We start from the raw sequence: 13,780 nt of genomic DNA, 5'->3' as shown, positions 1-13,780 counted from the left end.
TGAGGCCAAAACAAGCAATGTTTTGGACTTTCCATCATGACTCATAAGTGTCAGTTGCATGCAGTTCATATCAAGTTTTGTTGTGAAATTATTGAAGCCGTAATTTATTTTTTAAACTAAATCAGCACAGTATCTAAAGGAGAAAGCAAGATATTCAAGTAAATTAAAAATATATTTATCAGTATAAGGCCACGATCAATGGGGTTGAGAACTACTTTGTTGTGAAGCAGTAACAGAGCATCTGGGCTAGTTGTACACCAGAAAAAAGATCTTCCATATTACAGGTGTTTGGCTTCCTGATGTGTTTGCCAGTTCTGATACCATAAAACACGACACCATGAAATGAAACCTGATGATTTTCCATCTTCTTCCGTGTTCACAGTCTTCACCCTTAATACATAAAATGTATGTATTAGGATTAGACTGATATATCACTAACCGATAGATTGGCCTTTTATTAAAAGTCATGTATTGGACAATATAGACTTTCTCTTTGGTTTGTTTTCATGTAAGATTTTTTTTGTCTAAGAATAACTTGTGCCCAATACACACACACAGAGTCAGTCTACTTGATCACGTGTGTGTGTGTGTGTGAGAGAGAGAGAGAGAGAGAGAAAGTGAGTCACTAGTTCACCTGTTCATGGTAACAGAAGATGTTATTCTTTCATACAGTGTATTTGTGTACAGCTGATGATGGATCTGATAGCACTGCAGTGAATGTGGCTGCTGGCTCTGGTTAGGTGTCATGTTACTGACTTCAGAGTGAGCCTGACAGGTTCAGATTTTGCCCTGGTTGGCAGATGTTTGGTGATCTTTGTGTTTCCTAATGAAAGAAATGGCTTAATATGTCTCAGATGTTGTGGACTAAAAATGTTAGGGTGATAAACAAAGTTTCTCTATTTAGCTGCCTTTTGTGCTGATAATATCTTTAAATTTGACTATTTTATGCCTAAAAATTCCAGATTCTAAGTGTTTCCCACAGAATTTTATTTGTGTCATTTTTGTAAAATCCTCTGAAACAGCGTTTATTCCATCATGGGACACTAAAACTCTGTATTAAAACCCAGACTAATGAAATGCTTAGGGTGAGCAGCTCCTTAAGGCAGAGTAACCCAACACATCTATTCAATGGTAGGTGAAACTCTGGGATACGTTAACTTAAACCAAGTTAAAAAGCCTTTATTTTAATAGCTAATGCATGGCATAAACATTAAAACCCTGCACCTATGCTTTGCAGCACATGATGGCCTTCCTCACTGTTTATGCCATGCATTAGCCATTAAAATAAAGGCTTTTTTGTGAGAAGAGTGCCTTGGATCCAGTCATGCCAAGCTAACCAATGTGGCCAGAAGATCAGATTTGTCACTCGGCCTTCAGTATAAATGCAGCTATTTTGGCAAATTGTCTGTGAGTTTTATATCTACATATCTATAGTAAATTAACATGTGAAGAAAGCAAAGATAATATATCAACCCTTGCCTCTCCAAAAACAATGCACGAACGAAAATCACATCTTTATTATTTTCATATGTAACAGCTTTCTCTTGGAACATTCACATATTTACAGTCAATTCAAAACAGTGGTAAGCATCATTACTGCAGATCTTGAAATGGATCTAATCTTAAACGTATACACCTGATGCTTATGTGCAACCTACTGCTGTAAACTACAGTTTATGTAAAAACCTAAATCCTAGAGAGATATCAAAACTTTACAATAGATCATTGTGGATCTACAGTAATTACAAGAGGAAAACATCTTTGCCTAAAAACATCTTTGGTCCGTGTAACTTCATATTACTGCTATCAATATACAGAATATATTTACTTTTTTCAACACAGCTGACGATATGAAAGTATGATCAGAAAACAGACACTGAAACCATGTAGAAGAAAAGTACCATAAAGGAGATGAGATTGATGCAGCATCAATACAGGGCTGAGTTCTCAGTAAGTGCAGTGAATACAGGGGGAGGGGTACATGGATTCTTTGGCATACTGTGTTAGAGGTAAACAAAACAACTGTCCTAACATTTTTACATTCATTCTAGAAAACAGACAATACTAATGAAAGGTTTGCTATGCCCGGATTTCGACATCTCACCTGCATCAAGCGCTATGTTATTACATTCTGGTTAATAGTTCCTTTGTTGATGCATTGGCAACGCTCACCCTCAACAAGAAATGAACCAAAATATCACATTATGGATGTTAGCATGAAAACTCTCTGTGTGTGGGTTCCACAATGGAGCTGCATGGAGCTCAGTCCCCTGGCATAGCTGCAGCAGAGGGCTCAGTCCCCTGGCGGAGCTGCAGTAGAGAGCTCAGTCCCCTGGCAGAACTGCAGTAGAGAGCTCAGTCCTCTGGCAGAGCTGCATCAGAGGGCTCTGAGGCCCATGGCAGAGTTTGTCTGGAGAGTTGAGGCCCATTACAGAATCTCCAATGACCACTTTTGGTTCAGTTTCCTCTCATCAAATGTGTTGAGGATCACCTGGTTCTTGTCATACTGTTGACCACCTGGGAAACACAGACCATAAAAACAGTCAGTTTTTTTTCTTCCTTATTGCACACCATGAGACAGTCAAGGCCGAATAAACTCTGGTTCGGATGCATTCACACTATTCCGCAGATTTTTACATGAAAAGTAAACTTTCAGAGGGGACTGCATGACGTGGACCGCTTTTTTTATGACTGAAGAAGAGGCAGCTGACATTTTCCTAAAACAACTAGGCTTAGTATGGAGCAAGTACTGTTAGAAAAGTTAATAGTAGTTATTATCTGATCATAAAGAGTCAATATGGGAGCACATTGTCTGCGTTGTGGGAGTTTCTGCTAAGTGTTTTTAGAATTGGACATAAGCACTGTTTGCTGAAAAAAGCAGCTGGCTGTTATGGAAGCATAGTGCAAATAATTAGCACAAAATGTGGTGAAGGCAGCACTTTTTCCACGAGTGCATCCTAATTTGTCAAGTGCTGGATCCAGATATTCTCCAGCACTATACAACCGTACTTCTTTAACAGACCAGGAGGTGGAGCCATTGGATTACAACTGAAAAGCAGTCAGGGTGACAGAACTCTAATCTCTGAGTTTTATTCATTTCACACAAAAAATAACTTAAGGAAGATGAGCCAAAGGTTGTAAGATAAGCCAAAGATATGTGACCTTTGATCTCCAGGACCAGGTCAGGCTTGAGGTGGCAGCGCACCAGGCCGTCTGGCGTGACGCTCCACAGCTGGTTGTCCTTGCCTCGCTCCGGGGAAACGCAAAGCCTGCTGCCTGCCATCGTCACACTGCCGGTGGTCTCAAGGCAGCAGTCCTCCACCAGCTGGAGACATGGAGGAGGTGGACATGTATTGGCAAGCATTTCACAGACGGCAAAGTGCAGGACGTCAACTCAAATGAGCACAAAAAAAAATAAAAAAATTCATAACAGGATATTATGGCTCAGTAAAAACTCAGCTTTGGAAACTGAACTGATATCAGAATGAAATATCAGATTGAATGAACACTGGAGTGACTGATGGAACAAAGAGGGCTTCTAAATATGCATAAACACACATTCCAACACTGTACTGTAGTTACAATCAGCTCTAACTGAACCTTTACAAAGAACCCTCCACAGAGCTATCTGTCATCCTATTCATTCCATCCATAATGGGGATTACCGTTTTCCTGTTACTTCCCTATTATTTCCTGTTTTTAATGTTGCTGTCATCACATCCTTACTTTCTGGTAAACAATGAGCCACCCACAGATTAGCAGTGCCAATGAGGAGATACAGTGAGCTGTCCTGTAAGGAAACCTTGAGCAGTGCTTTAGTTGAGAGTGGAGTTGGTATAGTAGGGTACCTTGCAGGTAAACTGCCCGTCCTTATAGAGCCAGACCTGCTCCACCCCCCCGGTCTCCTCCAGGGCCTGAATCCTCATCAGCTTGATGTCATCCAGGGTGCCGGTCAGGGACATCACAAGGCCCGTCTCCCTGCTCCGCAGGCGGAAGTACATCTGCCTCTGTTGGGGGGAAACATGCAGAACCACTTAGTTTGATTTGATGAAGCTCACCAAATTAGATTCATTACCTCCGCCAAGGAGGTTATGTTTTTGGTGCCGTTTGTTTGTTTGTTTGTCTGTTAGCAGGATTACGGAAAAACTACTGCCCAGATGTTCATGAAACTTTGTGGAAGGGTGTAGCATGGGCCAAAGAAGAACCCATTAAATTTTGGAGCGGATCCGGATCCGACTCACGAACAAGCAATAATAGCACGAACTTTGGCGGAGGTCTGCACTCTCCGAGTGCCCTTCTAGTTATGATTGGTAACACCCAACATTAAGACATTAAGTCTCAGAATGAAAACAACACGTAGAAACAAGTAAAGACTCCAGTTTGTAGTTTTTTTTGTAGTTCATATGGGCCCATACCCCTCCTTTCATACCTGAAGTAATGGGCGCAGGGATCCTATTCGCTGCCAGCTGCTGAACTTGCACCAATCACCCACTTCGCTGGGCTGCAGCAGTATCTGTCGACCGCGGTAATTGCAACCCTCATACAACACCCATCTGGACAGAAGACAACCAATCACACTCTGTTGCTTAGCTCGATCAGTTTGCATATGAATATGTAATGAAGGTAAATCCAAGACAAATGTATATTCTATATTATATATTCATATGGGTTTAATATTTGAAGTTAAGTCACCTGATTCATACAGTTTTAGTTTCAACACTCAGTGGGTTCCTCACATCACTTTGACATGTTGATGGCACTTAATGAGAACATGTCCAATTCTACAAGCTAGGCTAGCACCATTCAAGGGAATTTCATGCGTCCCTGTTGAACCCTATGCGGGTATATAGAGACCTTCAATGCTTTCCCACTGTCCCTTTTGCATGCTCTCAACACAGTGGCAGCGAAGAGTTTAGGGAAAGGTTACAGTCTCGAAAATTTGCTGAGGTGAAATTCTAAATCCTTTTAATATTAGATCATACAAATGCAAATATTTACTCGAAGTTGCTACTTAAATTAACCTGAAGAAATTGTATACATACATTCCACCATCCACCACCAGGGAGCGTATGCGTGCATCCAGGCCTGCCTGTGCTAAACTGATGGCTCCGGTCGTCAGCACCACCCTGCGGCCCCTGCAGCCCCCCTTACTGAACAGGACGATGGAGGGCAGAGAGAACTCCTACAGAAGAGAGTGAGAGAGAGCGAGAGAGAGAGAGAGAGAGAGAGAGAGAGAGAGGGAGAGGAAATTGAGAAATGTAGTGTTAGTGTGTGTTTGTATGAGTATGTATGTGTAATGAGAAAATACAGTACCGGTAATTAAACTTTTATATTACAGTACTTAGCTGATGCTCTTATCCAGAAGGACTTGCAATGAGTGCAACACTTAAATTCCTAGATCACCAACATTACATGCAACCAATAGTCAGGCAGTGCGAGTATCACACACCTTATATAGTTTTTTAATAATCAAAGTTATAATGTTATTAATGTTATTTATGCTTGTTTATATAGGCACACACACACACACACACACACACACACACACACACTACTCACATGTCCCGCGGTCTGTATGGAGCGGATGGTAGAGTCTGGGGATAGGAAGCCCATGGCCTCTGTGTTTGGGTATTCTCCCTCCTCCAGCACATACATGTTCTCTGTGAACTGGCCTCCTTCATACGCCACCCAGCTGACACACACACACACACACACAGATGGACAGAAGCGCACACACGCACACACACATTATGGATTTGATACTGATAACTGTCTTGCCAATAATTCAGTATCATCTTTTAAATCACTTCTTAAAACTTTTATAGACTTGCTTTTATGTCATTTGTTGCTTTTAATCTTAGGTTGTTTCTTAATTCATCAATGTCGGGTGAAGACCCTCGCATCTCCAATATATCAGGAACTAAGAAAAACAGCTTTGTTTTCAGCTGTTTTGAAGGGTGTTATGAGCACAATGAGTCATAAAATTCCTCAACTCATTCAGCAGCATGTTAATCATCAACCAAATTGGAGTTATGGTTTTCACATGACAACAGCTTTTTTTTAAAATCGAATTTTGTTTTATAATCTAATTTTTTAGTAATTTATTTTTCTTTCAACCTACTTTCTCCTATTTTTTATCTCCCCATTACGTATTTTACTATTCTTGTCTTTATGCCTTCCTGCAAAGCACTTTGTAAATTCTGCTTTTAGATAGAAGTGCTGAATAAATAAGGTTTATTACTACTTATATAATCATATTAATATGAATAATAATAGTCATTAATAACTTCCTATATTACTAGAATGCCACTGATATTTCACAGCCGTGTTTGACACTAATCTAACGGAGCCTACCAGCCAGCCAGAACCTTGCAGGACCTCGGCAGGAAGTCCTCATCCAGAGCAGCTGCACTGTCCTCCAGGACCAGCAGCTTTCCCTGGAAGTCTGGCTCTGAAAACAGCTGCACCTGTAACACACATCGAAACAGCCTTACTGACCCGGGGAGAACACACCACCAGCATGTCAGAGGGTTGAGGAGAAACAGGCGCTCCGCTTGAAAGAAAGTGAAATGAAGTGATGACTGTCCAGACTCACCTTGAACTTGCTTGATCCTGTCAGTGTGTCCTATAGAACGGATAGGGAGAGGTGTTAGGAACAAAAGGAACAAAACGTTCTATTTGTCTCTCAGTATGTCTGGTTCTATCCTGCCAGTCTTGATCTGGGGTTAGACCGGTTTTCTTCAATTACATATTTATTGCATAATTGCTCAATATTACACTCGTTGCCTATGGGACGGCCTTAACCTGAATTGATTCAAATCCAACATTTTGTATGTATGAATGTGTATTATCATTATTATTATCCTGGGTTTCAGTGAAGAGTTTTAGTGTCTCATGGTATAAATGCTGTTTCAGAGGCTTTTCCACCCTGAGAAGAATTCAATTCTGGGGCAAACACTGAATACTTGGATTTTTTTGGCATGAAAATGGTCAAAGTTGCAGAAATGTACTACTGGCACCTTGGCCTTGAAAAACCCATGTTGGCTGAATCCTATCATTAACTGTTCCTACTGATCTTGAGACTTCCTTACGTGGAAGACAGGCTGTATGGATGAGATCTTGAAGTTGTGGGCTCCCCAGTCCTCTGGGCTTCCGTACAGGCCTTTCTCCAGGACGTACAGCTCTCCGCTGAACCCGGGTTTCTCAAACGCCACCCACCTGCCAACACACAAACCACATGCTGACATGCAAACTGGGAAATTGACAATGATGATTTATTTATCGGAATTTATCGGAAACCAGCGTTGTTTTACATAAAATAACAAAAGATAAAGGTAATGCTTTCACTTCATGATCAAAGAATCTGTGCCGTATCGTTCTGTGTAGCCGCTGGTTCTTCTCGCACCAAATCACTGGCTCTAACTCTACCCTATCGCTAACCAAACAGGAAGTCTGTACCTCTGAAATGCAGTAAAGCAATTTAGCAGGTGAGCCAGATGCAGAGTAAACATCGGAGTATTATGTAAAGGTGGGATAAAGGTTAAACAAACTCGCTGCGTAGCTTAAACGTGCAGTTGGCTGATAGACAAAACCTTATTCAGTGTCGTGCTATGTTTAGTTAGTACGAAGGCTTTATTTTGGATGACCCACTGACTTAGAAAAGTAGTTTTAAACATATTTAAACTTTGCAAAAATATGAACAATGGGGAAATATTCATGTTTTGGGTTAAGTAAGACAGGGCTTTAGAGCTGACGTAGTAGCATACCTGAAGGCAACATTCTCAAAAACTATATGGGGAGAGGATTGTTAGTTGTGGGTTTTCCAAACTGGATTTACTGCTTGCTGTGTGTATTCTGTGTTCTATATTTGGAGCAAGGCCTCGCCTTTCTTTGCTGAAACATCTGAAAGGCCTGTAATGTATATATTTGACAGTAACAGTAGTTAAGGATTAACTTCGAACGCATCGATAAGAATCCCTGCCCTCCAGAGAGGGATGTTTTTTTTTCTAAACTTAAGTATCAGCCACAATACTTTTCATATTTGTGTGCTCTGGGGCTGGGTGTGTGTGTCTGTCTGCGTGTGTAAGAGGCTTAAAAGAAACACTTAGTCATGTCTACAAGGTGAGATGAGAAGCACACGCCCAAAAAACTATCAAGGGAAGCACAGCACAGAGACGCAGTGTTTCCCTGCTTCCTTCTTAATACTACAGCTATTTCCTCTAAGCACAGATGTGGAAAACAAATCCTTCACTAACTAATAAGTAACTAAACACTCATCAATTGCCAATTATCTACTCTGTAACCGCTAAAAACATGGTAATATTTAGTGTTGGTCATGATGTGGGTTATTGGTTATAATAACAGAAACAAGACAGGTATGACTTACACTCCACCCAGGACGTTGACAGACTGGGTCTTGGCACCGAAGCCCGTGTCCTCCATGTTGGGGACGGGACCCAGCAGGTTGACGTTGACCCCCCGCTCCCCGAAGTCCTGCTCGCTGAACAGCTTCACACTGGGGGACAGGAAGTCCTGGAGAGCATAATGACACAGTCAAATCCACCGAAAGTTAATTGAAATCACACTTCTTGTGAATACATGAATTGGAAACTGACTTTTTCAAATAGCTAAATAGATAAATGTACAGAGCTGGGTACTTAGCATGAGCAGAGATATAGAAACTCAAACTGCATCAACAGACAATCCAAGGAAAACATTTGATGATACTTACTGTGCGTATGGGACGAAGTGACAGGAGTCCATCCCCGTACCCGCCCCAGTCACTGCAGTGAGGATACTCCCCCTCCTCCAGGACGTACTGCTGGCCCTCAAAGTCCTCCTCCTCATAGCCCACCCAGCTACAAGGACGAAACACACGGATATATGAGGGGAAAAAACACTGTAACATCACCACTGTAGATCAAATTCCACTGGCAATCTCTCAAGGTTTATTTCATTCACTAACAATAGAAAAACATACCTAGTTACTAGCTAGTTCCATGGCTTTCAAAGTTTCTTACACATTTGAGCAATTCAGACTTCATAATCAGGTGTACTGATTGCTGTACAATGTTAGTCTAGAACCGATTTGGCAATTTTCTTGAACCATAATCACCAGGATGAGGAAATAACTGCATCCAATAACATCCATTTGGCACAGTGGGTGGTGGATTCCAAAATGTCACTATTCTACTAGCTAATTTGACTTTAATAACACAACAGAATCCCTAAAAATAGTTGTTTGCCTGCCAAAAATGGCTGGTAGTGGAGACAGATTCATCATTCCCATCTGAAATTGACTGGTGGCTAGTGATTATTTCCATTAAATCAGAGATACTTACAGGCCACCAAGTATCTTGAGAGACCCGACTGTAGACAATGTCTTCTTCTCGACATCCCCTTCTGTTTCTTCCTCCTCCTGGCTATCCTCCTCTCTCAAGCTGTACACATCACTCTCCACCTCCATGCACTCTCCGTCAAAGTTGGGCTTCTCAAAAACTAAGGCCTGAATGAGAGAGGAAGGAGGTGAAGATGAGCCTCAGTTGCAGAGACAGGCCCTGTATGCGTGTGTAGTTGTGTGTGTGTGTGTGTGCCTCTTGAGTATGTGTGTTTTGGCCCATGCTTGTTCCTAGGTAGGATGCCATCCATTCCCCTGATCCCCTGATCCCCAGGGCAAAGTACAGTGAAACTTGACGCATCTCACACCTGTCAGTCAATGGGGTTCACCACACATCTAGCAGTACAGACTGACTGTAGGCTGTGAGCCGACAGCGTACAGGAGACAGCAATTGGAAATGTTTCTAACTGGAAGAACAGTGCCCTCTTCCTGTTTTGTGCCATAAAGCAATCTCCCTTTGTGCTGTAAAGTGTACACAATGTAAAACGCAGTGTAGAGGCTGGTCGAAGCTGCTAATCTTGTTTGTTTCATGTCTCAGAATTAACGTGGTAATGATATATTAATGTTAAAATGTTACATGTAGCACCTTTAATGTAAGTTTGACCAATGAGTCTGCTTATTTGATGTTGGACTTTTGCCTTTTGGTGTGCTTACATAGAATTTTTCTCTGTGACTTGACTGCATTTTGATTTTATTCATTGTTTTACTTGGCTCTTTATTTCATGTGGCTTTATTGACTAGGTCCTGAAAAAGAGATTCTTAATCTCAATGGGACTAACCTTGTTAGATAAAGGTTAAAGAATAAAAATAAATAAATAAACATATGAATATGGTAACTTACTTTATCACTTCCCTCAAAGAGTGCTATGTCAGAGAGCATTGGTATTATCATATTGTGCCCTTTTAACATCTGTCACATCATCTTTTTTGTTACTATTCTTACATCCATAAATACAAAATAAAACCAAACCCTTGATAAAACCTGAGAACTTTACAAAATCTCATCTGTCATTTCTAATATTCGTTGAAGGCACCACTTTAAATCTCTGAGTTTCTACTGATAAAGTAGACTGACTCCAAATTCTGAGTACTGATTTCAACATGCAGAGACAGCACCCGCTGGTGCCATGTGCCAGTTCTCTGCCAGGGCCTGTACAGTTTCCCCTCCAGCCAGCCAATACACCTGCATTAACAAGCTGCAATGTTTCACAACCCTGTGGGAATTACAGCCGATCCATCGTCATAATAAATTCATCACAGATAAATATGTCTAGGCCCTGTCATAGGAGTTGAAGTTTCAGAAGGCGTTGTGGGCCAAATTCAATAAAACATCTGTGATAACCTTATATGACATTTCCTCTCTCATGTACCTGTCTTCCCTCTGGCATCTAAGCCAGATTTCTACAAGGGCTTGTTACATCAAATCCTGCGTTTTGATAAATGTGACATACAGGAATTTGTGTTGAAACTTCAAAAGACCGGTATTTTTACTGTAGAAACAAGTAAGAAAATCCATATTTAACCTTGGATGTGTGTTTTTTGTATCAACAGCAGATATGAATAGATGTTATTGTAATTCAACACTTACCTTAACTTCATTGGGATGCTCCACCTTTATTGCTCCCTGTTATGAAGAGACAGACATTAGACCAAGACAATTCAGTTTAAGCCATTCAAAACTATGTATCACTACAGTACAAACATATGTCCTAAATTTGATTTGATAGTTGATTGCTAATATTCTGCAAGTAGGTCAGACGCATATTATATTGTATGTACTGTACCATTCGCAGGGCTCTGAGAGACCCAATGTAGGGCTCAGGGAAACCCCAGGCCTGTGGACAGGGATACTCCCCCACCTCCAACACGGCTACGAACCCCCCAAACCCAGGATCACTGTACACCAGCCAGCTGGAGAGACACACAGAGAGAGAGAGAGAGAGAGAGAGAGAGAGAGAGAGGGGTTGTCCTCAACACTCATTTTCAAAACTATAAATTATGGTTAGGGCACCGGAGGGAGTAATGACCATTCAATGAATTATCTATTCACATCACCTTGGAAATACAAAACGCTGCCCTATCTTATTATAAAACGAAGGCACTAATTACTTTCGCTCTTTACACCATGAGCCAATCGTAAAATCTAAGTACTACCCATCAATAATCAGCAGCAGTTAACATTATGGTAATACCACAAGCTCTAGCATGCAGCCTGCATTCCTCCATGGACAAACAGATGCTGCACACAGACCCTGCACATACACTTTCCATACTGTTTGCATCTCTGGCACTGTGCACTGTTGTGGCACTGTGTGCATTGTTGTCAGCAACAATGAAAATGAAAGTAGCAATATGCAAAATACTACTTTGCACACTGCTAACTCCATCCTCATAAGAAAAGTAAAGGTAATTCAACATACAGACATACTGGGGCTGTTTAAATAATGCCACATTACTTCAGTAGCTACCAGTTGAATTGAAATGAGTGACATAAAAGAACATTTGGTAGCAGAACTTACACTCCAGAGTGGACCTTGATGGAGCCAGTGGTCTGTGGGATCCCATAGGAGCCAATCTCTATGGTGTCGTCGCAGTAAGATGCCCGCCTTCCCAGCCCATTCACCTCAGCAAACAGGTCAATACAAGGTACACTATAGTCCTATCAATCACAAAATAAACATCAGTTGTATGAGGATTTCTAGTTCTTTGTAGGAATGATGTGAAACCAAGACATACAAAACCTACATGGACTGATGACTTTTGTGGAATTTTAGGTGGATTGAAATAGATTGAGAAAACAATTACAGGACAGAACAATAACAATATGGATGTAATATGACGGAGTGACATGATGGAACCAAAGATCAATAATATTGAAGAAAGAAATTCATCAGTGACTCACCCTAACTGCCAATCGAAGAGACCCTATGACCATGGGTGCTGTTGGAATGGCCTGACCCATTTGGTCCAGTGTAGTGGGGGTTCCCTCCTCTGCCCACATATTCACTATCTGCTGTGTAGGACCCTCCTCCAGGGCAATGGTACGCCCCTGGAACCCAGGCTTTTCATATAGGACCCAGCTATTGAAAAGACAGAGACAGAATTACATCACACAATCTATCTATAGTTATTTGAACTTGAATTATGATAGCAAATATGCACATCAAACACAGCCTAGGACAGCAAACATCATTATATACTATGTATATGAATGAGGTATGGCTATACATACACAGCAGAGTGTTGGTTTGTTATGCTATTTCTTTTATTAAATGTGTCAACCTATCAATAACATTGAGGTGCATGTTAAAACCAAAACAGCAAACAGATCTCTTTGTAAAATTGACTTTTTTCTTTATTTTTCCCACTCAGTCATACATACCTAAAACTAAGCTTTAAATGTTTATGATACTAATATTCATATAAAATCAACACTATGACTTTAGACTGGCAAGCAGACCCTTACCATCCTCTGGTGACTCTGACTGAGATGACAGGAGACAGCTTCATCGTGGTGGCATCCTCTACGTCATGGTGTACCTCGAAGGCCTCCCCTCCAAACTGAGCATGCTCATGTATGAATATCTGAACCAGGAAGTAGATATTTCAGTACAATATGTGGCGGCAACATTTTATCATTGTGATCACATTTCTACAATTGGGCATAAAAAGCATTTAACCGTACCTTTCCAGGCCTTTTGTGGAACCCTCTTACTTCAGGTATCTGTGAGGAAACATAACATTTCAATTATCTTAAACTTGTGCTGCAAATTAATCTGAAAGGTTTCAGACCTGTACAATCATTAGCTTGTTTGTTAGTTTGTTAGTTCGCTTGAGAGCAATGAATGAACACACTGCTTGCTGTGGAGGAAGTATTATTGCATCTTCCTTGTGCTTATCTAAACACAAATATGTTCTTTGCATAGACCTGCTATATTTGCATGTTGATTCTAATCCTGACATGTAATAGAGTATATGAGCTCATTTTGGCAGGGATTTCTGTACGTTTTCTAGGCTGACAACATTCTCCTTTCACCTGTCCTCACTTGCAAATGATTCCTGGCTTTGTTCCAAAGCTTCACACAGCACTTGAACATTCTGTTCAAGTTAGAGACAAATCACCATGGAAATAACAAGGAGATATCAGCACTTTGAAAAGGGTGAAGAATTCTGCAATGCCTCTCCATGTTCAAAAGTCCTTGCAGGTCAAAACCCATTCAGCTGTAAGAATGAATCACTCTTTTGTCAACAGTGAACACTGTGGTGAAGTAATATGAGAGGCCCTTGTGGCAGGGAGGAGCTCCAATCACTGTGTCTTAGGGCATTCATTTCTCTAGCATTTCTATAATAGCTTGTTATGGTAAAAATAAAACCAAAACCACA

At 41.0% G+C, this 13,780-nt stretch overlaps 1 protein-coding gene across 1 annotated transcript in view; it reads right to left on the bottom strand.

Annotated features, from left to right (window-relative positions):
• Nucleotides 1-1,502: 1,502 nt before the first annotated feature.
• The window catches only part of crybg1a (crystallin beta-gamma domain containing 1a), a 40,495-nt gene continuing 28,217 nt past the window's right edge, over nt 1,503-13,780 (bottom strand). The window contains exons 6-23 of the mRNA XM_078289345.1: nt 13,083-13,121; nt 12,864-12,982; nt 12,300-12,477; nt 11,917-12,056; nt 11,182-11,308; nt 10,986-11,021; nt 9,342-9,505; nt 8,732-8,858; nt 8,387-8,532; nt 7,092-7,218; nt 6,596-6,625; nt 6,355-6,467; nt 5,560-5,692; nt 5,043-5,182; nt 4,430-4,553; nt 3,849-4,007; nt 3,163-3,325; nt 1,503-2,517 (exon numbers count right to left, since the gene is read on the bottom strand). Coding sequence (XP_078145471.1) covers nt 2,429-2,517; nt 3,163-3,325; nt 3,849-4,007; nt 4,430-4,553; nt 5,043-5,182; nt 5,560-5,692; nt 6,355-6,467; nt 6,596-6,625; nt 7,092-7,218; nt 8,387-8,532; nt 8,732-8,858; nt 9,342-9,505; nt 10,986-11,021; nt 11,182-11,308; nt 11,917-12,056; nt 12,300-12,477; nt 12,864-12,982; nt 13,083-13,121 — 2,154 coding nt within the window. The 3' untranslated portion in view covers nt 1,503-2,428. The remainder of the gene's footprint in view (nt 2,518-3,162; nt 3,326-3,848; nt 4,008-4,429; nt 4,554-5,042; nt 5,183-5,559; nt 5,693-6,354; nt 6,468-6,595; nt 6,626-7,091; nt 7,219-8,386; nt 8,533-8,731; nt 8,859-9,341; nt 9,506-10,985; nt 11,022-11,181; nt 11,309-11,916; nt 12,057-12,299; nt 12,478-12,863; nt 12,983-13,082; nt 13,122-13,780) is intronic.

The sequence above is a fragment of the Centroberyx gerrardi genome, chromosome 17 (assembly GCF_048128805.1).
Source record: "Centroberyx gerrardi isolate f3 chromosome 17, fCenGer3.hap1.cur.20231027, whole genome shotgun sequence".
Classification (NCBI taxonomy): domain Eukaryota; kingdom Metazoa; phylum Chordata; class Actinopteri; order Beryciformes; family Berycidae; genus Centroberyx; species Centroberyx gerrardi.
Note: the sequence above shows the minus strand (reverse complement) of the source record. Positions and strands in the feature narration are given on the sequence as shown.